The 27383-nt window shown below is 56.7% G+C and overlaps 1 protein-coding gene across 1 annotated transcript in view; it reads right to left on the reverse strand.

Moving 5' to 3' along the window:
* NCOR2 (nuclear receptor corepressor 2) overlaps positions 1–27383 on the reverse strand; it is a 174492-nt gene that overhangs the window by 38221 nt on the left and 108888 nt on the right. The window contains exons 15-18 of the mRNA XM_054288473.1: positions 16739–16860; positions 15710–15882; positions 12944–13006; positions 3885–4027 (exon numbers count right to left, since the gene is read on the reverse strand). Of these exons, the coding sequence (XP_054144448.1) occupies positions 3885–4027; positions 12944–13006; positions 15710–15882; positions 16739–16860 (501 nt within the window). The remainder of the gene's footprint in view (positions 1–3884; positions 4028–12943; positions 13007–15709; positions 15883–16738; positions 16861–27383) is intronic.

Consider the following 27383-nt stretch of genomic DNA (forward strand, 5'->3'; position numbering starts at 1 on the left):
ACACACGCGTGACACGTTGGTCCTGCGCATCTCCAGCTCTACCTCCAGCTACACAAACATGCGTGGCTGGGACTTGACGCTTATCTGCAGATAACAGAGCTGATGCCCCAGATACGGCCCAGCCAACATTTTCATGCACCTGCTTTCATGACCCCTTTGGCAGGAGCTGCCAAAGAACTTTGACTCCCGTGCCAGGGCAGCTGTCACCGGTGGACAGTGGGCAAGCTCAGTGCAGCACGGCATCCCAAAGGTGACCGCCTGGTGTCCTGGCTTGCCCTGAGACAGCCCCAACCCTCCCTGGCTGGAGCACGTGCCACAGCCACGAGGGTGTGGACAGCTGCTCCCTCCTGCAGACCTAAAGGAAAAGTCTCGGCTTTGCTATTGTTTCCTGCTCTTGTTGCTTGAGTAAATATTACCAGTAGGAACAGGCTCATCATCTCCGGCTCTCCCTGCAAACCCCACATGAGTGACGTGTGTAGGACGTTTATTTACATGGATGAAAAGATAAAGCCGTGGTGGAAACGTTAACTTTGCTGCTGGATCTCTGCGTTGGGAAGAGCTGGTCCCCCCCTTCCCCCACCCCCAACTTTTCAATCCTTTAGAAAACTTCCAGATAAAACAAACAAATACAACTGCTTTTTGCTTGGAAACGCTGCTTGCTCAAAATCTATTTTTATCAAACTGGGCAGGAGAGAGGGAAAGAGGCACTTGAGAAGCGGCTCTGTGCAGGCACAGAGAGGCAGAGGGAGGAACGCCAGGCTCTGTGGTTCCCTTCCTCCAGCCCAGCCCTGCTGGTGCTGTCCTGGTGCTGCCCCGGCAGCGATTCAGCCCCGCACGTTCCTGTGTGAAGCAGCAGTTGCCATCACGCTGAGGCAGTGACAAAGCGCCGACGTTACTATGGCAAAGACTTCTCTGCCTCTTACTCACGGGTCCGTGACTCAGCCGCGGGCAGAGCGGGCTCCTCGCTGGGAATTAGCTGGGAACCAGCCTCTGCCTCTGCACCCTACTTGGCCAGAGCCCGGGGCTGGCAGCTGCTGGCACAGCAGAGCAGAGCAGTGAGCGGCCCCAGGGCCACCGTGGGTCCCTCTCCTGGCAAACCCCACTGCTGGTATTTAGGGGAAATTATGTGAAATACAGGCAGCAGATCCTGCCTGCATCTGGAGATGTGTTCAAGGCCACCACTTTGCCTCTTATCACGCCTACAGCTCCAGACTCCTTGTGCAGTCTTACTCCTCTCTACCTTCTACCAGATATTTCTTGAGGAGCGTCCAGGACTTGGTGCCATTCAAACTTTCTGACTCGCCAAGACCACTGAGGATATACCCTGAGCACAGCAAGGACACAGAACCCTGCACAAGGGGTCACTCCATGCCTCCTCCTCCACAATGTCTTTAAAGGCAATCCCAATAAATTTGGCCTCCCCCTGCACTCACTACCTGATGTGGCAGCAACAACCAAAACAGCTCCCAAACCCTGCTACCAACAGGAACCACCCTGATGGGAACCTCCCATCAGGCTCAGCCTGTCCCAACAGCAGGACCAAGGCAAGCCAGACACACTCATTCCCAGAAGCAGAGGCCAACAGAGCACACTCCTGAAGCATTTTTGCTGTGCAAAGCCAGCACCATCCAAAAAAGCAAGGAATTAAAGGAATGTTGCTCAGAGGAGGTCCACAGGACTTGGTCTCCAAGCAGGACCAGCCGCAGCCCCAGGGATAACTGGCACAAGTTATCCTGTCTTTCCTGCACAAGCCCAAACAAGCCCAGCAGACCAAAGTGACAGTCACACCAGTGAAGACAGGGCCTATCTGCAGCCACTGGCAGAAGGAGCAGCTCCCAGGACAGCGTGTCTGCCGATGCCCTGCTCTCCTTAAATGCCAAGATTAGCGAGTGCAGTGTGCTGAAGGTCAAGGCTAAGTGACGCTGATGCCTGGGACACATCGGAGCGGCGCAGCAGTGAAACCAAGCCAAAACACACAGCAGGGCAGATAAAGGGAAGCCTCAAGGTGGCCTGGCCCTGCCCCAGCAGTAACAGGCTGCCCATCCCAGGGTGCAGCCGGCTGGTTCTGTGTCTGTTTCCCATCCTACACCGGTCACACAGCCCCTCAGAGCCACCTGCACGCTGCCGAATCCTGCTCTCACACCTACCTGGAAGAGGAGGCTACAATATTAATGAGCCCCATTTGGGAAATGAATGAGATCTGCTAATTAAGTTTACTCTCATTTAGCGTGAAGAGGAAAAGCAGAGCCAGTGCATTTCCCTGCACATGATCAGCAATAGCTGGTGGTGGTGAGGTCAGGGAATAATCTGTGGATGTCATGGCAAAACTAAGTGATGCCAGGCTGCTCCACACGAGCTTCCTCCACAGAGGTCATGGCTGATACTGGCTATAGGATGAGATTTGGAGGCTCGGTTTGCTTGGGATTAGATATAGGAGTCAGGAAGGAAGGTTCATGGCAATTTAGTCTCAGTTGTTCTTTCATTTTATTCAGCTTTCTGGCATCTGCTGTTGCCACAAAACAATAGAGTACAATAAATAACAGCTGAATGTTCATTGTTCTTCTCCACGACCGAATCCCACAGCCTCCAATGCTCGAAAAATAAAATGATGATGCTGATATAAACTGCAAGTGAGAGTGAGCAATTAGACTGGAGAAGTCTAGCGGCTGCCTTGGAGGGACGGATGCAGGGAAAAATGTGGTTCTGCAGAAAAACACTTCCGTGATATAATTTCTGCAACATTAGGGAGCAGAGTAAATTAATACACACCGGCTCCACTGCCAGCAAAGCCGTATGATCTTATTTCAGATTCTCCCCAGTAATGAACAATGATATCTTTCTAATGTAACTTTTTATATTCAGAGGGCTTGATGTACATTTCACAGAATATTTCATTCCAGCCTTTATATGGGTCTGGGGGTCTTTTATATAGTTTGTTTGCTTTGTTTCTAAAAACAATTCGGTGAAACATGGGAACACAGGAGTGTCTCTGTGCATAGAGAATTAATAAAAAAGAATCGCCGATGTCTTCTCTTTCTCTCATTCCTATAGACTGACTAGGATATTAAATTCCTGGGTGAGTCATTGAATGTTTTCCTGTCTTTCTTTTTACTCTTGCTGTAATAGCTTGCTTGGAAAGATTCCTGCATTGAACATTGTCCTTTGCATTTTCAAAGCACCCCTTGGGGGTTTAGCCATGTGAATTCTATTACCCAGAAACTGGGAACCCCAGGATACTCTACAAATGAAATAATTATAATCTTTAGTGTCTCTTAGCAGTCCAAGCTATCTCCAGAACACGAAACAAGCCCCACTACATTCACACCGTGCACCACATGCCAGGAAAGAAGCAGCATTAGCCCCATTTGAAGGGGAAACTGAGGCACGGAGAGGTGTGCACATCCACTCGCAGTGCTGAAGAAAACCTCTTTCCAAGCCAGCCTTTCCTCACGTTGCCCTAAATCTCTGATTTCCTTTGGGGCAAACCAAAGCAGTTTACTGCAGGAACTGCAGAACCAGCTAGGTACAGACCCGTGTGGCCCAGCCGGGCTCTCTGCTCACCGGGGCAGAACAGCACAATCTCACCAGAAACAAGGTATTTGCACAGCCATCAGAACTTGCATCCTGGCCAACACAGCCCTGCTCCTCCTCCTGCTCCTTATCTCCCCACGTACCAGCCACGCTCCAGACACCCAGGCAGCAGCTCTGCCTCATCCAGACCTCCCAGTGGGGACAGACGGGTGGACAACCCTTTCCCGTGCCACTCCACAGTCCCCACAGCTCTCACCCAACCTGACAAAGGCCCCCCTGGGCTGTGGGAAGCACCCAAGCCCTTGCTAGGAAATATCCCCAGCGCCCAATGCGGGCTGGGATAGGGCTCTCACCATTTTCAGTTTGTGCTGCTGTAGGATCTCGTCCAAGTTCTGCCTCTTCTTGTAGTTGAAGTAGAAGTTTTTGCACTGCGACACGGTCTTGGAGCCCACCATCCTGGCAATGGCCGACCAGTTCCGCCCATGCTCAAGGAGACCTGCAGGTGGGGGAGGCACAGAGGACAAAGGTTTGACACCAGAGGCACTCACACAAGGCCACCATTATCCACACAGGACGGGAAACCTCCTCCGGGCAAGCCAAACTCCGCAGGAACAATGTGCTCACCAGCACCTGTCTGAATGGCTTCTAGAGCAGGGGATGGCCTATGAGAGCCTGTTTTTCTTTCCAAAGGGAAAAAGGCGCTGTGCTGACTGTCTCTGGAATAAAACACGTCCCACAGCCGCGTCCCGGCAGTCACGAGGCCGAGCAGAGCTCCCTGTCCCTTGGGATGGCTGCAGCAGGTGCTGGCACGCCCAGGAGAACTTGGGACAGCTGCTCTCAGCCCTGAACACGAAGCAAAGGCTCTTCCCACCCCAGGGCACACAGCCCTGCCAGGGAAGGGAGGGAAGCCTGGGCAGGTGAGCGGCAGCATGCTGGCAGGGAAGCCCAGGTGATGTCCCTGGCTGGGAAGAGGTGTGCCAGGGGCTTAGTGCTCATCACAGGCTCATGAGCAAAAGCAGCTTCCCAGGTCAGGCACCACACCGAGGGCTGGCAATCCCGACCAGATGGTGCCACCCGAGCGTGGGGCAAACCCAGCAGGGTGGAGGAGGATGAGGAGGAGGAAGGAGACAGTCAGCACCCTGTCCTTGCCATCTCTGCAGGGGTATCTGGGCACCCCTGGCCCTGCAGATAGAGGCAGGAGTTACAACCACAGCCCAGGGATGGGTGCAGTGGCACCTCAGGTTCCTGGAGGTGACCTGTGAAAGAACCACCCAGACTTTCTGGACAGTTCTTTCTTGCTGCTTGTAGTTATTCCTGGTCCCTTGTGTGGTGTCTTGTGGGGCTGGAGCTGCCACCAGTCTGTGGGACACTGCCAGCCTGGCTTGCTCCTGACTGCCCATGTGATGCCACTACCATGCCAACAGCTCCCTACCCCTTCCCTACACGTTTTGAGGGCACAGGATGCAGAGTCTGTAAGTCCAGAGTTACTATACTGCCACAGAAAGGTAACTGCAAGATGAAAGCCAGCACGGAATGAACCTGCTAAGAACATCTTTCTCCTTTGCTGAGGGACTTTCTGCCCAGAGGCCACCAAGCCCAGAGCCCTGTGTGGCTGGGAGTGGGCACTGACCACTGGCTGCTCTGACACCACAGGGCTTGGGACATGGCGAGTCCCACACTGGGGCTCCTGGCATGGCTCGGTTCGTGCCTGGGAACATTGCAGCTGTGCCCCAGCCCGATGCCAGCCTCCTGCCATGTGGCAGCCCAACCTCTGCTTCAACAACAAACCCCAGGGGATGGCTGATCTCAGCACAGCCACATGCAACCAGGCCCAAAGGAGCACCCCAGGATCTGCTCTGTGAACCCATGCAAGGGCAGGGCACAGCGTGGGGGCTGAGGGCATGGCTGCATTGAATAGATGGCACCATGTGCCCCCAGAGAGATGAAATCCCCTCCCTGCTTCCCAGGTCCTGGAGAAAACCAGCAGCACCCAGCACAGCAGGAGTTAACATCCAGCTGGTGCCTGTATCCTGCCCGTCCCAGCACCAGGCTTATCAAATTGCATGTACGAGGCATCACATGCACTGAGCACCAGAAAGGCCCTGGCAAGCCAAGAAACAAGTTTGAGCTTTAACTCTGCAGCTCCCAGCCTCGCTCAGCCAAACCCACGACCTCTGTCACCCCGCTGACGGCTGGGACTGCTTAAAAAAAATGATAAAAAAAATCACATCCGGCCACCAATCCTGAGGCAATGAGTGGGGCAAGAGTCCTCCCCCTGCCGTTGCTGAGTGCCGCAGGGGAAAACAGGACAGTCCCCAGTGTCACAACCCATCCCCTCTGACACAACCCGCTGCTGCCTTCCAAAGCAAACAAGCAGCTCTGTCCCTCTGCTCATCAGCACACTGGTGGCCCAGCACCAAGTGCGGCAGCTGGGCCAAGGCTGATTGTGTGCCCCGGGCAAAGCTGGAACACTGGCAGCGGCGGGGATGTGCCATGAGCACGGGTGCTGTGGCAGGAAGGATGCCAGAAGGCAGGAGCTGGCATGGCAGAGCTCATGGCTGGGGGGTGATGGATGTCAGCGTGAGCGGTCCCCAGCGTGGTGTGACCTTTACCGGCCACAGGCAATGCCAGCTCCGGGCTGTCCTTCCCCCTGCCCGGGCTGGCTGTGCCCCTGCACACCAGGGCACTGCTGAAGGAGCTGCAGCAGGGCAGGTGGCCACTGCTAGGGAGGAGAGGAGGAGGAGGCTGCCTGCAGCCCCTGCCCGCGGGACCAGCAGAGAGCCCCGCCACTCTTCTTCTACATGAAACCAGAGCGAAACAGCAACACCTGCTTCCCACGCTGTAGTTATCTGCACGCTCGGGAGGGACCAGCCGAGACACCCCCGGTGAGCTCCGGGCTCGCCAGGCACCCCATGTCCATGAGCTGCTCCAGCGGAGCCACCCCCGGAGCCTGCTCCCCCTGCCCCGCACTCCAGCCCGGCACGGCAGCACCAGCCCTCGGTTCCACATCGCAACTGAAACTATGACTAACCGAGTTATCAGATCCTCAGGAAGGCTGAGCTCCTCGGCTCGGGGCGGGGGCTCCGGACGCAGGCTCTGCCGCAGGCACGCAGCCACACACAACCTCGAGGTTAACCCCATCCTTCGGACCCCAACACCCGACTTACGTGCTCCGGCGGGCAGGGAGCACACCCGCAGTGTGCAGCGGGTGGGCTGGCAAGGACACGGCTCTCAGGGCACTTCTTCAAAGCCCCCCCGGGCACGGCAGCCCGCGGCAAAGCGCTGCGAGTGCTCCGCTCACACCCTCCCCACGCATTTCGCTTTCGCTCCCTCGCAGCAGCCGGAGACAGAGAAGAAAGCAAAGCCGGTTCCTTAAATCCTGGGGGCGAGAGGATTTCAGAGCCATGGGCGGCCGGGAGCGGCGAGCAAACGGGCACCGAGGCTGGAAACCAGGTCACAGGCGGCAGACTCCTGACCCCGATGGCAGAAGTTGGTGGGAACACATGCTCCGGCCCCAGCGCTCTTCCCTTCAGAGCGAACGGCGTTCTCCGCTCTCCTCCGCTCGCCCGCCGGAGCGTTCCAGCCGGCTGCAGCCGCGGTTGTTAAGGTGGATGGAAGCGCCGCCAGTATTTTCTCCCCTACCTCATCTCCTTGCTCAGCAGCTCGGGGCTATAGGGAGACTGTGCAGTTTCAGGAGATGCCCGACGTTGCCAAGAAATAATAATAATTAAAAAAAAAAAAAAAAAAAAAAAAAGGCAGGAGAAAAGCGAAGGGGCGGGAGCGCGGCAGCTCCGCTCCTGCCAGCCCAGGGACGGGGAGCCGGTGCCGTCGGTATGTGGCGGAGCAGCGAGCAAGCTCTAATCTGTTCCTCTGGCTGACCCGGGGCTCGTTGCATCTGAATGTGACCTCTAGACAGAGCATTAATAACGAACGTGGCGCTGACCCAAGCTGACAAGGGGTGCGGCGCTTGGCACCCGCTCCCGCCCTCCCTCGCTCACTTTCTGTCTCCCTCGCTCTCGGCTGAATGTCAGCGGCAGGGGGAGGGATCCAGGAAAACAAAGCTTGGCTAATAGTTTTCTCCGCTCTCAAGTGAATCAAAGGCGCTTTTCTTTGGGGACGTGCGCGCCGGCGAGCCCAGTGCCGCACCGACGGGGTGCCCTGGCGCCCCGGGACACCTCGGGACACCGCGGCCCCTGCCCTGGCACAGCAGGGATGGATGGGGAGAGCTCTGGCACCGGGGTCGCCATGGGCACACCGGGGCCTCTGCTCCCCTACAGCAAGTGGAGGCTGGAAGGAAGAGGAGCTCGGAGAGCGGGGTTCCGTGCTCGGCATCTCGGGGAGCTGAGAAGAAACCCGGAGGGGCAGCGCGGCGTGCGAGGACTGTGGGCTCGCAGCCCCTCGGCTCTCTGCAGCTCGGGGCTTTACTAGAGACATTCCAAGGCGCTCTGGCACGGCTGCCCAGCTCCACCCTGGGCTTGGTGAGGGCGGGGAGAGCCCGTAAAAGGGTCCCTTAATGGGAGTTCGCATGGATTAACAGAGCAAGGTTACAGGGGAAAAACTAAGTGATATCATTCCCTACGCCTGACGGTACCTGGTGTGATCCTCCAGTCCCTCCGGCGCCCACACACCCTCTTGGGAGCGAACATGGAGGCAGTTCTGGCTACGGCACCGCCAAAATGTGCCGCAATCCTGTTCTGGAGAAAGAGCAGCCCCACGGAGGCAGCGACACCACCCAAGGCATCCCGAAAGCCTGCTCTGCATCGCTTCCCCGCACTAACCCCGGGGGGCTTTGCAGAGGCTCAGAGAAGGTGAGTAACTCCTGCTGGGCCACGGATCAGTGGGTGGCAGAGCCAGGTGCACGCCAGGCTGCTGATGCTGTGCCAAGGGAAGCAGTGGGGATGGTGTGTGGGGTGAGCCCACATCCCCAAAGGCGCTGGGGTGCTGCCAGAGGGACCATGGCACAGGCAGCCAGCTCGGTGTGCTCTTGCCACTGTGGTGGGCGATGCCCTTCCTTCCATCCTTCAGGTGATGCTGGCCTGAGCACACCAACCTGCTGTGCTCCCAGCGGACCTCTCATTTGGTGGCTGGACACAAGCACATCTCTGATGTGTCCTACAAGGGAGCTTGCAGCTGAACTTCCCAGCACCTTTCACACCCATCATGCCACTTCTATGCAGGGAGGCAGCGTCACCAAACAAGATCCCAACCAGCAAGGAGTTGGGATCTTGGACCAGCTCAGCTCTAGTGCAACGTCCCCTCTGTGCTGGCCCTGGCTGGGGACCCTCAGCTCCCAGGTGTCCCATTTGAAATGGGTAATTCCTATACCACTGCATCCACCTGCTGCAAAACCTTGAGCCCTGTGCCCTGATTAGACCTGCCTGGTTTTACCACTCCTGCCACAACCTTTCTTTTTTGCTGTGTCCCATCCTTTGACACGAGGGCACAGGAAGACCCCCTCAGGATGCCCACTCCTGGAGATGTGCCATTCCCTCTGGTCCAGCATGGCAGTGAGTACACACGGAGCAGCCACTGCTGGCAGGCCTAGCTCTCTTCTTTCACCTGGCTCAGATACTATTCCCGCTCCCTTATTGTTGAAAAAATAATACTCAAAATTAAAATGTAGGCAGCAAATTATAGTAATTACCTAGCAGTTCCTCCTGACAGGCCTTTTGTATTCCATTCACTGACACTCACTAAGCAAATCCTCGCAGTTTGCTCCTACACACTCGGGAAACATTCAACCAATGGTGGCAGAAAGTGCAGCGCTGGGGGCACGGTGGGCACAGGCACGGTCCTGGGGGTGACACCTTGGCTGAAAGACAGCCAAGCACCAGCCTGAGATGGCAGGGATGGGACTGCAGTCAACTACAGCTTCACTCATGGCAAATGAGGCTAATTTACGCCTTGGACACAATTGTGCCCTCGTGGCACCCAATCTGCCCCATCCAAATAATTTTTACCACGTTGCTTTGTACAGAGTTGATGACAAACACCAGGCACCCACGGCACTCTGGCTGTGCACACTGGGATGGCCAGGCTGGGCTCTCCTTGCTCTGGGCTGCCCTTGCACCCTGCCTGGACACAGGATACCTGAGTGGGAGACCCCAAGGCACATCCCACCCCAAGGCCACCAGAAGGACAACGTGCAGTGACGGACACGGACAGCAAACCAGTTTCTCAGCCCACTTTTACTACTATCAGCAGGTTTTTACAGCTGTAAATACCTCTGATGGGAGAAGGGAAGGCTCCAGCATGAGCACAGGGGAGACAAAGAAGGAATGGAGCTGCCAGGTCACCAGCATCACCCAGCCAGCTCCTGCATTTCAGAGGTGATGCAAGGTGGCTGACTTTATTTTAGTTTTGTAAACAGAACGGGACTGGGGAAAAAATGGTTCAGGTCAGTCCAAAACTCAGATGAATTGTTGGCAGCACTGAAAATAAGCATTCAAAAGAGTGCCTTTGGTATCCAAGGGAATATTTTATATCTACCCAAAAGGAACTATATAGGAGTTTTCATGGGTTATTTAACTCTCTGTCATCAGTATTTTACAACCATGCCCAACCCTCCCCTGCCTCATCACCTGACTCCATCCCGTGTCCTCAGTGTGGGAAAAGGCATAAAGAGCCCCAGGCTGGCTGTGCCCTGAGGACAAGGAGCACTGAGCCTGGGCAGGGCCTCAGCAAGAACCTGCCACTGGGACCTGCCTCTTTTCAAAGAACAAAACCACTTGTTAGACACCACGGGAAAACCCCGAGCCGGCGAGAACAGGTACCAGACTTTAACAAAGGTCATGTGGAAACCTCCCGGTTCATCGGGTTCAGCTCCAGGGCGGTGCGGCTGCCCTGCACCTCTGGCACCAGTGCTGACACTGTGTGGAGGGGCTGGGGGGACAATAAACCCACCCACTGCTGAGGCTGGTGCTCAGCCACTGCCCAGACCCCCTTCCAGCCCACCCTGAGCTCCTGCCTGCGTGGGCTCATCCAGCAGGTCCCCCAAAGGCAGGAACTGCCTCAGCATTGCCTTTTAAGGAGCAGCCCCATCCTGCTGCTGAATGCCTCTGCACCCTGCCCGGCCGCAAAGCCGTGGGTGCTGCTGCTTCCCGGCCCGGGAAGGGAAGGGGGAAATCCTCCAGCAACTCCAGGTAAATCCAAACCTCCTGCTTTAGGGATCACAGCCATGGCGCAAGGAAATAACATCAGAAAAACACATTCCCCCATCGTTATCCCAATCTCTGCACATTTTGACAGACTACTGAATCGAAGTTCATTGCATAATGAAAGTGTCATTAAGCAAGAACTTTCCTCTTGCTGGGTTTTTGTTCCCCTATTTAAGTTTAGTAACACGGTACTCCCCTTCATTGTCTCCCCCGGCAGACACAATCCTGCCTTCTCCTGATTGGAAACTCCCTGTGCAGCTCTGTGACTCTGGAGGAGAGCAGGCAGCTCAGCTGCCTCTCCGTCCCAGGGCTGTTTTCTCTCACCTCCCTGAACACAAATGACATGCAGTTTCATGCCCCACACACAAAACCCAGGCGTGGACAGCAGGGCCAGGCTGATCTGGCTGGCAAGTGCTAGGAGCAGAGGTCACCAACTGTCCCCTCAAGACGATGAGGGGACAGCAAGATTTGAGTCCCAGGGTGGTAGGGCTGACCTCCCCTGGGACTCACATCTAGCTGAACTCCCTAAACCAGCCAGCTATGGGCTCTTACTGGTACCAGTGTGGAGGAGGGTGCCTTGGGTAGCTGAGTCCTTATGGTGAGGAGGACTGTGCCTGTGTCTGAGCCCAGCCTGAGCAGGCCACCGCCCCCTCTGCCCCTGCCCAGCCGTGCTGGCAGCAGCTCTGCCACCGCCTCCTGCAGCCTCTGAGGTTACCTCCGGAGTTTCAGTTGCTGTGAGTCGGAAACCCCCAGCACGCAGGTCCCTGGAAATGCCAGACGCAGCCAGTTCGAAGCATTAAAGCGGCTGCTTCCTGGCAGAGGGGAATTTGGCTTTTCTGTAGAAGTCTGGTGTTGCAATCTCAGTTTCCCAGGTTGTAACGAAGGGAGAAACAATCAGCCATTGGGCTTTACACCAGCAAATCTCCCTGCCTCCTCCTGGCCCCTGGGCTGGAATAGTGCTGCATGCTCCCACGCTTCATCCTTCCTTCACACAGGCTTTGGCAGCTGGTGCTGAGACTCCTTAAGCGCACCTCCGCCATCCAGCATAAAACAACAAGAGGCACTTTTTAACAACCAGATGCTGATCTCCAAAATAAAGCAGTGCTCGGAAAATATCCCTCCAACGACCCTCCCCTGCCAGCATCTGCTCAGCCCATTACCTGGCCCCAGGCCAGTTTCCTTGATTAAAGTCTATCTATTAAGTTTTGTGACTATAGAGAGCCCCGTTCAGCAATGCACAGGATTGGCACTGGGTTGTAAAAGAGGGTTGGAACAGCTCAAAGGCGAGCGAGCCAAACACTTTGGGATATTCACAGGCAAAGTAATCCAAGTCCACAGCTCCCAGCGGCACCTGGGCAGCCGGCGCTCCAGAACGTGCAATCACCATCCCAGCAGCAGGTGCATTCTCCAAGCTGAGCCGAACCTGCTAACACGCCTATTTGCCTTTGCCATCCCTGAACAGCACTCATTTCCATTTTAATTTCCCATTTACAATCCTCTCCGGGCCAGGAGAGTCGGCAGCAACGCAAGCGGGATGCACGGGCTGGGGACGCGAGCTCGACAGCCCATCAACAGGACGTGACTTTGGCAAAAAATTAAAGCAGTGAAAGGGCTGGCGCAGGAGCGGCACGAGGAGGGGAAGTGGCAAGAAGGGCTGTGCTACACTCAGCACTTTTTAAAAACGGTCTCAGCAAAGGCTCTGAATCAGCTCCAGGATGTAAAGTCACCGCACGCTGCCCTGGCTCTTGAGAGCTCCCCAACATGTGGCTGCAGAGTGCTGGGGTTCACTGTCCTCTCCCTGAATCCCAGAGCTGTGAACACAGGCAGACACTCTGTGTGTGTGTGCTTTGAACAGATCACATCAAGGCCACAAAGCTCTGAAGACCGGGGTGAAACTACACCCCATGCTAGAGGCACCAGCAGCTCCAACACTGCAACGGACAACGCGCCTTCCCCATTTCCTACAGCCAGCTCCTGCCTTGGGGGACACACACAGCTCCAGCCACAGCCCAGGCATCCCTGGTGCTGGCACAGCTCCTGGGGCTGGACAAGCTGAGCACACTCCCTGCACCATTCCCTGCCTTCCCCACACCCTCCCTGAGGCGCGCTGGGAACAAACCAACAGCAGGACGGGCAGGATCCAGCCCCACAGGATCCACCACACTGCACCAAAGCCAGCAATCAGATTCTTTCCATCCTCAGTTGCTAGATAAACTCCAGCACAGCCGGTAAAAGAAAGAAAATGAGTGTCTCACCTTTTTTAGCTGTCTCCATCTCCTCTTCAGTCCAGCGAGAGCTTTCATTCATTTCCAGGGAAGCTGGGAAGGAAGAAGGAAAGAGAGCAGTCAGCTGTGAGCAGGAGCCAGCAAGCCCAGTGAGCTCAGAGGAGGTGTCCCAACACCCAAACCCTGTCCCATGCCCTGTCCCCTGGAGGCATGACAAAACCCCAAGCTGTGCAGAAGTGCTCCCACAAGAAAGGCTGTCATAGTGCAGGCTCGTGAGGCTTTTCCACGCCACAGTACCCCATACACAACATCCCCTCAGGATGCACCTGAGTGATGCAAAACCTCCACTCTGGGCCTGGAAGCAAAGCCAGATGGCTTGAGAGTGGCAGCAGAATTGCTGCTGATGGTGGCACGCACCCCGGCCCAACAACAGGTACCTAAGATGGAGCTGGCTGGGGCTGTGTGCTTTGGAGGAGGCAGACGCAGGGTGGGACCGTCAGAGACGGAGAAACAGCGTCACCTCAGTGGTGACTTTGGCCGACTGCATCTGTCAGGGCTGGCCACTGACAGCACAAGGGTGTTGGCTGTGTGACCACGGGCTCCCTCTGTGCCACCCCTGGGCTCTTGGACAGCACCTCCAAGCCACTGCCAGCAACACTGAGGGCCAATCTGGAGCCTATTGAAGGGGATATGCTGCTCCAGCCAGGAGGCTGACAGGGGTGTCGGCATCTCTCCCCAAATCCAAGCAGGTGCTGGGGACACCAAGGTCCTGTATAAAGCCTTCACTATGCACCAGTCCTGCTGGCAGCCTGGCACAGAGCAAACCCTACAATAACAAACTGGGGTGTGAGTCAGAGACAAAAAACAACTCGGTAAGGAAACAGATTTCCGGCTCAGGCTGCCAAGGGGTTATTACTCTAAACAACAGGCAAAGCATTATTTCAACAGTGATGAGAGATGTTTTGACAGTGTCCTTTCAAAATGGAAAACAGGCTGATAGGTTCAGGATAAAGAACACAGGCAAGGAGAGAAAGAAGGATCTTCGAAGAAGCTCTACAAGAAGCTGAGACCCTGTGGGAGGACAGCGTGAGTTGCAATGCCCACAGCAGTGGGCAGAAGAATCTCCTTCAGAGCTGGCTGAGCACGACTGCAGGTGTCACCTCCCGGAAGACAGCACAGGTCACTGCCTCCCCCAGAACCGTGCTGCCCCTGGGACACCAGCCAAGAGGGAGGGAAACTGATACCTCACTGCTTCCCCCTGGCAGCAGGCACGGCCAGGGCCACAGCGCTCGTTTACGTAAAAGCGAGTGTCCCCAACGCCGTGCGGGCCCTTGGCTCAGCTGGTGATGGCTGTTATTGTATGGTACAGAAATGTCACAGAAATGGCCCGTTTGGTTTGATTAATGGCATCGCCTGAGGTTGTGCAGTTATGAAACAGATGCCCACAGGGAGCTCCAGCACGCTGCAGTTAAACCACAATACGGTTTTGTGCTGGTTTTTAATGTTCAATTGGTATTTAAAATGCAATAACTTTCTTAGCCAACCTAAATTAAAGCGCTATTGGAGAAACATAAAGTGAAATCAATTGCTCAGATATGTCACTGGAATTGATCCATTCCTTTTTCCCAATTTAACATGGTCTAAAGGCTTTCCTCTGTGTTCGCAGTGAAGTTTATCAAGGACTCTGAGATATCAGGATAAAAAATCCCATCTAAGTTACTGGCATTATCTGCTGCTTCTCTGCAGCACTGCTGAACAAGTTGGAGGGAGAGAGCAGGGCTCTGTTGTGCTGGGGACTATTTATATCGCCTGTATGAAAACAGAGCGCTCGCAATCAAGGCTTCAGCCAGTTGTCAGCAGAGAACAGGGAGGCGAAACACCTCCGCGTGATTTATGGCACATGGAACAGCACAAGCCAGAAACTGCAGAGCAAGGGATCCGAGAGGAGTCACCCTGCTTTTATTTTTACCTGCCTTAGGTAGCACAGCAATAATTCTGTACTTTGACAGAGTAGAATATATAGGAATATCAGCCAAATTCCTCGATGCATTGGCTTCTGTAAGTCAATACGTGAGCCTGCTCCCTGAGGTGGCAACTAGTGATGCTGCAGGTGCCAGAGGCAGATGTGCCCAGTGTGGGGCTGTGGATGCTGCCATGAATTCCCATCTAGCCCAAGGCCAGCATGGCAGGGCTATGGCCACACTGTGGGCTGGTGCAGTGCCTGGATGCCACAGTACAGGCAGCACCCTTTGCTGTATCAGGCATGGATGGAAATGGACCAGCCCAATGCCCAAGGCCAAGGAGGAGCAGATCCCACAGGCTGCAGCTGCTCAGGCTCCAGACAAATTTGAAAACAGAGCAGGTACGAGAAGTAGCAGAGACCCTGGAGGGCAGAGCAGGGTCCCATGTAGAGGTTGAAGGGATGGGGAAGCTGGAGGAGCTGCAAAGGGAATCAGCTCCAAGTGCGGGAGGGACAAAACTTTGCCAAAGCACTGCTAAAACTGAAGGCTTCCCTTTTTCTCTTTTGCAACACTTTCCCTCTGAGGCCATAAAACGCACGAACACTCAGCCAGGAAAGCCTGGGCTTGCAAATGCCCCCACTTATTCTGGTGAACCACACTGAGCAATCCACGTGACAGAGACAAACCTCACTGCTACTCCCCAGAAAGAAGCATTTCTCAAAGGATTTCCCTCTTCTGCGAGCAGGGAGCAGAGCAGGCTGACGTCCCATCCCAGCACAATGGACACCCCAAAAGCCCAGCCCAGGGCAGGGTGCCCTCGTCCCCTGGCACGTACCCAGCTCGGCGCTCTGCTGTGGCGTGGCTGCCTCCTCGTTGTTGGCCTCGTTGGCCATGGAGCGGGTGATGCGGCCCTTGCGCCGGCCCTGGCTGTTGGCGGTTTTGCGGCCCTTGGACGTGACCATTTCCTTCTCATCGTTGTCTTCTCCGGACGTGTCGTCGTTCTTGTCCCTGCAAAAACAGGGAGAGAAGGAAAAAAAATAATAAAATGTTGTTTGGTTGGTCTGATTTTTAGGTCAAGCAATTATTTCTCTGCACGTGTCTGGGGATTTTTCTTTTTGTTGTTGGTTTTTTAGGGGGGCAGGTCTGCAGTTTTTTTGCAGACGCAGGCTCTTTTCCTGGCTGGGATTGGCAGTGGGGTGATTTGTGGTGGGGTTTTCTTTCTGCAGCTGGCTGCAGCTCCATCACCAAGTGCACGCAGAGACCTGACGGAGACAGGTTTAATACCAGACCATTCAAATTCATCCCAGCCTCCTCCTCATTTATCTTCCTGAAAGGGACCTGCTGGTAAATGTCTTTGCAGCCTAGATATAATGAAGCCAGATGTTCTTTTAAAGCAAGTATTAAGCCCATTACAGATAGCGAGCGGTCTGCGTGCCAACCTTCCCCTGCCACGGCGCTGATGCTCGGTGTGAGGGAGGCAGGGCTGGCTGGAGCTCTGCATCTTGGAGCGCTCACGGTGACATCAATAACACCAAAGGTGAAATGCTGTGCTCCGCTGCCCCCGGATTGCTCCTCCGGCTCCCAGAGGCTCTCGTAACAACAGAACAAGCTGGAGGATCACAGGAGCTTTGCAGATTGATTGGGTTGATATAAAAAACCCCCATATCGTGTTGCTTTCCCAGTTTGGGAGCAGCAGGAAGAGGAATGAGGAGGAGGATCTGCCTTTCCCTCCCTGCAGAGGAGGTGAGGTGGGCACACGCAGTCCTGCACGGGGTCAGGCAGCCTGGACTGGGCTGCATCCCATCACCACATCCCACCAGTGCACCCCAGCCCACTGGAGCCAGGCAGGGAGCGCTGTCCTTACTTTGTCAGTTCTTCTTTGTCATTTTCTGTTTCCTGCTTGTCTTCCTCCTTCTCTCCCTCCTTCTCTTTTTCTTTCTCTTTTTCATCTTTCTCCTCCTGGCTGCTCCGGGGCATTTGCTGCTGCTGCAAAACAAAGGACATAAAATAAACCAAGCCCTCATTGCTGAGGCGGACACAGGGCAGCACCTGGGCCAACCCAAACAAATGCTGTGAAACAATGCTGGGGGCAAGTGGCCAAGAGGAAAGAGCTGCAGGCAGAGGGTGCAGGCAGGGCACTGCTGGAGGCCACAGGGGCTGAGATCTCCTTTCCAGGGGGATCAGAGGTAGCTCAGGGTCAGGCATGGCAGCTGCACTCCGGCTCCCATTCTAGGCCGTGGGACAGCCCCAGCTGCTCCCCTGGGGGCAGGCAACAAGCAAGGATCTGATGTGGGGGTGAGGCAGGGAGGTGAGAACTACCCTCCTGTTCTGGCTTGGTGATTTGCAGCCAGGGGATGCATTTTGCTGGAGCATGAAGGAGACAGGGCACCAGTGACACCCCGAGGCTCAGCAATATCAACACTCCTGATCTTTTCCCAAGTGTCTGACACAGCCCATGGGGAATGTTTGTGGCTCTGCAGCACCAAGCAGGGAAGGTGCCCTCTCTGCCCTCTCTTTAGCACCTGGCACCTTCAGCAGAGCCCAACCACCCCAACGCCTCTGCTGCTGCTCAGGCCAAAGGCACTGTGGTGCCCCAGGGAGGGACACAGGGATTATTATAGCTCTGGATTTTGTTTCAACAGCTGCAGGAAGGAGGTTGCTGGGGAGGCCTGGTTCCCCTGACCTCCCTTCCCTCTGGTGACCAGCAAACGAGAGGCGTTGAATAGAGAAGTAGAAATTAGAGACGGAAATGATTTATTAAACCATCCTGCTCCTGGCTAATGCAAGGCTGCTTGCTCCAGGAAACCCACCCGGGCTCACCCAGCCCCTGCCCAGCCTGCAGGGCTTCCACCACCCCCTTGGGAAAGGGTTTGGTGATGTAATGGGCAGTCAAATGGCCTTAAAATGGATTTATCAGCAGAAGGTGGCTGGTCTGGCTGGCACGCAGCCATACAGCAAGTACTGATGAGGTGTCCTCACATCCCCAGAGCCAGCAGGGCTGGCCTGGTCCCACTCTGCAGGACTGGGAGGCTGCTTCAAACACGGGCATCCTGCAGCAGCAGCACTGGGTGCAAGCAGAGCTCTTATACCCCATGGGCTGGTGCTAAAATCAGAACCATGGAGCTGTCAAATGGAGCAGTTTAACGAGAAAACTGCTGATTCCTTCAGGCCCTGGTTGAACAAAACTCCTTAAAACCCTGGCACAGGCATCACTGAAACCCCAGTGACTTTCAGTTCCTCCCTGTACAGGGGCAGGCAGCTGTGCCATCAGGATCCTGGCACGCCTGGGCAGCCCCTGGGGCACCTCTGCACACGTGCAGAACACAACTGCAATGCACCAGCTCACACCCCTGCTGCTCTGGGAACTGCTCCGTGGGATGCAAGGCTGGGAGGTCCCGGGGGAGAGGGAGTCAGGAACAGTTGGGATGAGCACTCGGTTGCTTTGGAATTTCCAAAGTCCACAGATCACTAAGGCCTGGGGAACAGGCTGTCTCATGCAGCAAGGGACCAAGGGAAGTGTCATCCCCATTACTGGGCACTGCCCTGGTCAGCCCCAAACTGGGGGAGCAGGAGGGCAGGGGACAAGCTGGAACAGAAGGGGGGGAGGCCTGCACTGGCTGCAGAGGGGCAAAGGGCATCCATCATGTGCATTTCCCCAGCACTGCCCTGAACTCTCTGACTCTGAGTCACTCTGTGGTGAACCCTGAGCACGGGTTCAGCCCAGACTGACACCCCTGAGGTGAGGGCTGTGACCTCCAAGGGCTGGGCAGGCAGCAGGACAGGCTCTGCCCAGCCCTGGCCATCACCACCCACCTGCATTCCCCTCACCAAAGGCTTTGGCAAGGGAGGGGAGCCCATGTGAGTTTCCCAGTATTTCTATCAGGCAACGGCAAATATTTTCTTTTGAGGGATGGGGAAATCCTGCATCCCAGAAATCCCAGCTCTCCTTTAGATTTAAACCCAGCCGTGACTGCACGAGTACCTGCCCCAGCTTCAGGAGCGAGCCTCAAAGAAAGGTTCAACATCACCTTATCCTGTTTCTATACTTGTCTGAACTAGGGGGCTGCCACCTGTGCAGCCATCGCAGCTTTTCCCCATGGAATGGCAGTGATGCCAAGGAGCTCCCTGTACCAGCCTGCAAACACAGGGAGAGATGAGAGTGGCTTTGGTGGCTCATGCAGCAACACAGGTGCTCCCCTGCAGAGGCATCTGCCAAGCTTTAGCTTGATCAGGATGGGCAAACCCCACTGGGCTGGCTTCAGTGGGCCACTGCACATCCCTCTCCTCCTGAATGTTTCAAGCCCAGCCTGGTAGGACATCTAATCAAGGTTCCTCCCAGTGCAGAGGCACATCTCAATCCAAGGTTGCCCTCTAGTGATTGCCCTGCTCTGGCCACGGCTGGGTGCCCGATGCCAGGAGCGAGGGCCAGGTGGGAAAAGCACCCAGCAGGACAGACAGGACAGGTCTCACCTGTCAGCCAGGTGAAATACATAAAATGGACAGCAGCATCATCACCATCAGGCCATGGTGGGAAAACTGACCCAGCTCCACCCAAGGCTGTGCTCATGTCCTCATCTGAGGGAAGGCTCCCAGCCAAATGCTGATGTGAACCTGGCAAGCCCACAGTGATGGCTTATCTCCTGTACTGGAGCTTGGCTGCAGAGCAGAGCACCTGCCAAATGCCCCAGGAAACGCCTCTGCTCACGAACGTCCCCCTTACATCACACCAGGGGTACCTGCTGGGCTGGAAGCTGTGGGGCTGCACCGAGCACCCAGCCCTGGGTGGGGAGCAGGAACCCCGGGGTGCTGAACGGAGCCATTTCAGAGCTCAGCCACAAACGGCACACACAGACAGGACCATCCTCAGTGACGGACCATGGCAGCTGCCCCAGCCCATCCTCGCCCTGTGCTCTGCCCCAAACCTCAGACCGGCCCTGGAGCCGGCCCATGCCATGGCACAGCGGTGGGAAGGCGGCGCCGGGAGCCCCCGGGCCGGCCGGTCCCCGCTGCCGGCGCTGCCCCCGCCGTGTGTGGGGAGGCTATTCTTAGTGCTGGACACGGACCAGCTCGGGATGATTCAAGGGACGGGACGCCATCCCAAAGCGTGACGGGCCAGGAAATGCTTCCCCAATTACCAGCCGATGTTTCCCTGTGATTCACACCGCCCAGGCTAGAGGTGGACTAGCAGGTGGGTCAGCCCTCAGCGGAACCCCCAAAGGCCGGCACCAAAACTGCTCAGCTCCCGGCTAGCTCAAACTTAAACCTCTCTCCACCTACATCTCTGCCATCCTGGGGATGAGGCACGCCGCTTCCCAGAGGTAAACCAGGTACGTGCTGCCCACCTTGCACAAGAGGGCCAAGGGATGTGCCCGAGGCCAGGGAAGATGCCTGTGGCAGAGGGCAGGGCTGGCCCTCCCTCCCAGGTCGGACGGTCTAACCCAGGACCGCCCTTCCTCCGCCTCAGCATCGCTGCTGCTTGTTTTTGCTGCCGACGCATCCTGTTTATTTAAAAAGGCCCCGGGACAAAATCGGACGCGGGACGCGTGAGCAGAGGCCGACCCTGCCCCGGGTCCGGGGGGACAGGCGGCCTCCCCCGCTCGCTGCGCTGCGGCCCGAGCCGCTCGGTAATTACAAACACCTGCTCACCTCTGCCCCGCGGTCCCGCCGGGCCCGGAGCAGCTGGGGCGGCGCAGAGCGCTGCCAGCTCTCCCGGGAACAGCGCGTTCCGGGCCCGGGGCCCGCCGCAGGCACGCATGGGCTCCCGCAGCGCCCGGCTCGGCCCGCCCGGCTCCTCCGGGCACGGCACCGCCAGCTCCGCCACCATAAAGCTCCGTCTCCGAGCGCACGTTCGGGGCACGGCGGCTTCCAGGTAGGAGCCGGGCACGGACGGGCTGACCCTGCTGAGAACGGACCGACTTGCGGCGGGTCCTGACAGCGAGACTCGCCGGGAGAAAGCCCTGGCGAGGAAGAGGTGCAGCTCCTCCCACTCTGTTTACTTCCTCTGCCGAGGCACTGCCTGCTCCTGGGAGCGGGACGGAGGGCAGGAGGAGGTGGGGGAAGCAGCTCCCCACCTTGGCCCTCCCCAGCCCCGCCGGAGGCGCCCGAGCCGGTGGCACAGAGACGGCGAAAGCGGCCAGAAAGCCGTCGGCAGCCGGCAGCGCCTCCGGAGCGCCCCGCTCGCACGCTCCCCGGAGCTCCGGCCCCTCATCGCCCCCAGTCCCCCGTCACTCACCTCCCCGCTCCCCGGCTCCCGCGAGCGGCCGGTCCCCGACAGCCCCATGGGCAGCTCCCGGCCCCTGCTCACCGCCCAGCCATCCGGGCGCGCTGTGCCTTACGTTCTCCGGCTCTGAAGGCTTCCTGACGATTTGCATAGTTAAGCCGTAAACTAACCACAACATTCCTCTTATGATTTTGCAATCTGCTGGAATAACGTGGTCGCTCTAAGTCGAGCGATGAATCATCATCTATAAACCACAGCTCTCGTCACCGGGGCTCTCAGTGCTGGCTGCAGCCTGCGTGATTAATCCGCCAGGATGCCAAGCTTAACCTACAGTGCAGGGCTATTTATTTTCCAAACTTGCAAGCCTCCGGAAAACGACGGCCGCTGCCTTCCCCATCCCCTTTGTGGCGAGATGCCCCAGGCTGTGGCAGGGGACCAGAAACAAGAGACCTCCCTTGTTGCCCACAGGACATCCCAGCGTTAACCACTGGACTGTGCACCTTGCAACTGAGGCACCCATGCCCTCCCCCGGCTCCCCCCTCACTCCTTGTGCCACAGCACCCTCAAAACATGCACCAAAACATCACTTTTGCCAGCAGGGATGAGCTCATCCCTGGCAGTCCAGTTCCTGAATCAGAACTACCAGCTCCTGCCACCCCGTCTACATCACTTGCTGCTGGATTTGCTAGTGGAGAACCAGGTCATGGTGGTGGCACTGAGAGAGAGCCTGTCCCCGAGCCCAAGAGCCCCTCGGGCTGGCATCTTCTCCCTCCCACACCAGGTTTCAAAGGTTTCAAAGCCAGACTGGCTGCATGGGGGATGCCATTTGCTTGCCAGCAGATGCATCACATCCCCTGCCCTGGGCTCTTACAGGAGATGGAACCACCAGCTCCTGTTTGTCCCTTAAATCAGTAGGGAGCGAGCCTGTGCACCCTGGTGCAGAGGGAGCTGTGCATGCCAGCCTGAGCTGCAAGGCACATGGTTTTGGTGCCACTCAAGCTCGTTCCCAGCTACTGCAGGCAGCGAGCTCCGGGTTTTGTTTAAAGCGGCTCTGCACCCTTGCCACAGTCTCACTGCGGCAGCGCAGGGACTCGTGCCAACCCTCTCCCCGGCATGTCACACCAGAGTCTGCCTTGACAGGGACTTTGGAGGGAGCTGCATCCCACCAGTGTGAGCCCCATCCCCTCTGGCAGCTGGGAGCACCCACTCGGCTGTGCCGCCTCTCCCACGTGCAGGGCACCAGCTCTTCACTCCTCCGGCGTGTGACTTCAGATCAATGGCATTTATGATGTTCTCTGGTGCTGAGCTGCAGAGCAGGCTCAGGCCAAGGTCACTGCACGCAATCAGGGAGTTGCAAATTAAAACCAGCTCGAGATAAGCTCAAGACAAAAAGCCAACGCTAGGCTGGCCAGGAACGCCTGGGGTTTGCTTTGCTGCTTCTCCAGGAGCCCCAACACAGCTGCCATGGCCGTGGGCACGCACGGGTGCCTGATGGCATCACCCTGATCATCCCACAGGGTCCAGAACTGGCACCATGGAGTACGATGCTCTGTGCTCTGTGCAGCACAATGAGCAGGACTTGGCACTTGGCTCTTATCCCCAGCCCCATAGATTCTCTGCAGAGCATCTTTGCCGGGAATAGGGCTGCCTATTCCTGTCCTCTCTCTGCCACCTATATCTGTTGTTCCACCTGCTTTCAATCTCTGCCCCTGGCAAGGCACATCAGTGAGAGCCAGGGCAGGGACTTGGCCACAGAGCACCCTCAGCACCAGCCTCCCCGTTAGCCACCACGCTGCCCAGGCACCCCAAGTGCCCATGGAGTTTCCTTCCTTGCCAGTGCCACAGCAGAGGCAGAAGCACCCACCTCTGACACAGCCACTGCAAGCACTGCTCCCCACACATCCCCACCACCTCCCGAGGCAGGCTGGACACACGGCTCAGGATGGGTGGCTCAGAAATACATTTGTGTGTCATGACACCGACTGGCAGTGCCTGGAGCCCCCGCTGCAGTGGTCTGGAAGGCCTCAGGGCTGGCTGCCACCCACGGCCACGCAGCCTGGCTTCTCACGGCCGCGCGCGGCACCCTCCGCTCCTGGGAGAAACCACAAAGCAAAACAAGCCCTGCCAAAAAAACAACGGGAGGAAGAGGAATGTCTGCCGGCAACACAGCTTTGATTGCTTGTGTCCCAGGGCTGGGTTTGATGCTGTTGGCTGTGGAAACAAGTCAAAAAAAAAAAAAAATCAAAGGGCCAGGCTCAGATTTCATAAGAATGATAGAGAGATGGGGATCACTCGGTGAGGCTCACACTGTGACAGCTCTGAGCTGGGCTGCTCCTCTAGCAGCAAACAGCCACCTCTGCAACACAGGCAGCACATGGCAGGGATGGAGAACACCGAGGCTGTGCCCACCCAGTGTCCCAGGAGACGTGGACAGGCCTTGTGCACACTCACCAGCACAGCACAGGCCACAAAACACGGCCAGTGCCAGCAGCAAAGTGCCCACAGCTGCAGCCAGGCTGCCCTGCCACGCCATGGGAAAGCCCTGTGCCATCTCCCAGGCTGCTGGCCCTGGAGCAAGCAGGGTCCTGGGGGCATGCAGCACGTCAGGGGCAAAGAGAGGGGCTGGCAATGGGACTGGAGTCATGCTGGACCCTGCATCACTTGGCAGACCACAGGACAAGCATGCCCAAGCGCACTCACCCAAGTGTGGGCTCATCTCGGGCAGCACTGGGAGCCTGCTGGGCACTGGAAGCATCCAGGCAGGGCCCTGTGTGGCACAGCCCAGCACCACTGGGACTGCTGCCCTCCCACCACTCACTCTGTGATACACACCAAAGTAATTTTTACAGGACCCTGCTCACCAGATCCTTCCTTGAACCACTGAGGGCTTTTCCATAAGAGGAAATGTTTCTTTTCTGGGTCGTTGCTGAGTTTTTAAAAAAGTGATTTGATTGCTTGTGAAGGGAAAAATGACCCGAAGGGAAGAGAGAGCATAGTGTTTGGAAGCAGTGGAGATGAGCCCTGCTCTGTCCCAGGCAGGGAACACGTGTTTTCCCTTCCCTGTGGTTTGCCTTGCCCTGCTCGCAGCCCCCCAGCCACATGCCGACCCCTCTCCAAGCCCTGCCAACACAGGAAGGTGCCAGGTCAGCAGTTTGTGGGATGCAGAGCAGCATCCACACACACCACAAACAACCAGGGGCAAAGCAAGCCCTGCATCCTTGTGGAAACAGATCTCTGGGATTTTCAGCTGTGCCTGCTTCAGGAAGCAATTTAGCAATGACATGACCTATTTCCCATCCATTCCTAGTCAAACCAGGATCACAACAACAGATAAAACAATTCATCCCAAAATCCAACCACACTGAAGACGCTGCAGGTCCCTCACTGGGATCAGCAAAGCCCAGCCTGGACCCCAGACCCTGCCCCAGAGGTACTCACGTGGGCAGGGGTGTGGAGGAGCTCTCTCTCTGAGGATACATCCACCTGCTGCTGGAGAAACACCAGCTCAAACCCGGGGGCCAGCTGGAATGGGGGTCACCACACCCAAGTGACTCTTGTGTCACTGCTACCTGCAGATGTGATCAAGCAGCACAGAAGTGCCCAGCTGTGAGGGCCAAAGGGTCCATCAGCACCAGTGGCTGTGTGTCCCTGCCTGCTGATGCCTGTCCCTGCTCTGAGCCCACAACCCTCCCTGCTGTCCCTGCACTGTCACCAGCCCACACGGGGACCTGGGGACCAAGCAGCCACCCTCCTGTGGCAACGCATCCTCTGATTCTTTTCCCAAATATGGTCATGTCACTCTCATTAAATCACCCCCAAAACTGCAGCTGGGATTTCAGGAATGCAAGTTTCCATTGTGTTTGCCCGATTGTGCTGCCTGGAGGGGCGGCAGGGCTGCAGGAAGGCTGCTGCACCCTTGTGAGGGGGGAACAGGCACAAAGGACCTTACAGGGCACACCTGGGGGAGCAACAGGAGTCCAGACTGAAAGAACAGGTGCCAAGGGGGGGGTTACAGAATCGATCTCAACTCGAGCATCACTGTGCGTCACACCTCATCCACCTGCTGGGCAGGCATCCCAACATAAACCTCCCTGGTGGCCACAGGTTTAAACAGTGACAGCCTGCACTGAGCACCAGGGGACAAACATTCTGTGAGATATTTCTTCCTATGAGGCCACACTTGAGCAAGTTCAACTTCTCACTGGTCCTGTAGCCTCAGCCTCATTTCCTGGGCCATCAGCAGCCCTGCCACACTGCAGATTTGTCCAGAAAATGAGCCAAATTCAAGCCCTTTTACATCCCAGCAGTGACATTCCAGCGGCAGAAGATGAACCCATGCCCCAGTACTGACATCCCTGGCATCATTCCCAACCAGGCAACCTCCCTCACAGACCGCCCCTGCTCATCCACAGATAATTTCAGTGCTGTTTTAGATACAACACTCCAGTCAGCACAGCTTTAAGTGCCTGCAGAATAATTTCTTGGTATTTGTGGCACAAAGTTTTCTGGCCACATTGAGAACTGTGTCTGTACGATGTGCTGCGTGATTAAACCAGGGTTTTGTGACAAGTATATCCCTGAGTCTGGAAGAGAAGTTGTCAAACCCTTTATCACTAATGAGGAGCTACTCCCTGGACTGATGAAGATCAAATGGTTCCCAGAAACAAGGATCATTCCTCTCATTAGCTGCTGTGGTTACCGGAGTGGGAGCACTTGCACAATTTACAGAGTTAGAACAGTTTGCTGAGCTCCGGATCTGATCCCTGGGGAGGGAGGAGAGGCACTGGCATGGCAAGGCTGGAGCAGGGCAGGAGATGTGCTCCAGCACTGGGGACAGGGTGCAGGGAGCCCTGGAGCCGTGGGCAGGCACTATCTGGAACCCCAAACCCTGCCAGCCCCTGCCAGTGTGACAGGGCTGCTGTGGCCAGGGAAACCTGCTTGGCCAGGTTTTTCCTAATGCTCTGGGTCCCATGTGATATCAAACCTGGCCAGATCCTGCTGGGACGGTGCTTCTGCCAAAAAAGTAAGCGGGCTGTTTATAAAAATCTGGGTTGGGGCTGTTTATCCTCGTTGGTGAGGGGAATGGTTTGTGTTTGGGGAGGGCGGGACAGACGGCGGGACGGATAATTCGATTTGGGTTTTGGCAGGGGACAGGGAAGAGGGTGGGCCTGGGAAAGGCTGTCGGGGCTGGCAGGGGGCCGCAGGGGCCCGGCCAGGTCACACCGTGGGTCCCCGCCCTGCCGGCACGGCTCTGGCACCGCTCTCGGCGGGGAAGGGGGGTCAGGGCGGCTCCACTCCCCCGGGGCCGCCAGTGAGTCCTCGAAAGTGTCGGCACCGACACACGGCCTTTGGCCAGGGAACGTCTGACAGCGCTGCGAGGGGCTGGCGTCACGCTCTGTCCGGCGGCACCGTCCCTCCACCATGACTTCATCCCCTCTGAGTCATCCCCAGGGCGGGCAGGCGGCTCCTCCAGCCGCCCGTGGTCCTGCTGCCGACAGACTGACCATGGTCCTGCTGCCGACAGACTGACCCTGCCGACAGACTGACCCCACCGACAGACTGACCCATCATCCCACTGCTGACAGACTGACCCTACCGACAGACTGACCCTGCTGACAGACTGACCATGGTCCTGCTGCCGACAGACTGACCCTGCCGACAGACTGACCCTGCTGACAGACTGACCATGGTCCTGCTGCCGACAGACTGACCCTGCCGACAGACTGACCCCACCGACAGACTGACCCCACCGACAGACTGACCCATCATCCCACTGCTGACAGACTGACCCTACCGACAGACTGACCCTGCTGACAGACTGACCATGGTCCTGCTGCCGACAGACTGACCCTGCCGACAGACTGACCATGGTCCTGCTGAGAGACTGACCCATTGACAGCTTTGCCCGGTGGAATGGTCTCCCACCTGCCCATCACAGCAGTGTGTGGCAGACGATGGCTTTTCCCCCCCAAGGAATTCACTGGCAGGAAGCGTATCTGGCACGCTGCAGCTGCTCCACTACCAGAAGGGCAATGTTGCTCCAAAATCAATGCAAATCTACTCTGGAATAAAAAACCTCACACTCCAAATGGAATTATGTGGAAGTAGAGTCACTTTCCTTCCAGCCCGGTTTGAGCCCAACACTTGTGTTCCCACAGCTTCCCAAAGAATGAAGCACACGGTCAGTTTCAGTGTCCCTGCTACAGAATTTCGAGGTTTCACAGAGACACTGAAATGCCCTGAAGAGCGACTGCCACAGACCTGAGTTGTATGGACACATCAACAGGAG

This window comes from Melozone crissalis, unplaced genomic scaffold, assembly GCF_028551555.1.
Source record: "Melozone crissalis strain CALT ecotype California unplaced genomic scaffold, PUWL_Pcris_2 ptg000063l_1, whole genome shotgun sequence".
NCBI lineage: Eukaryota > Metazoa > Chordata > Aves > Passeriformes > Passerellidae > Melozone > Melozone crissalis.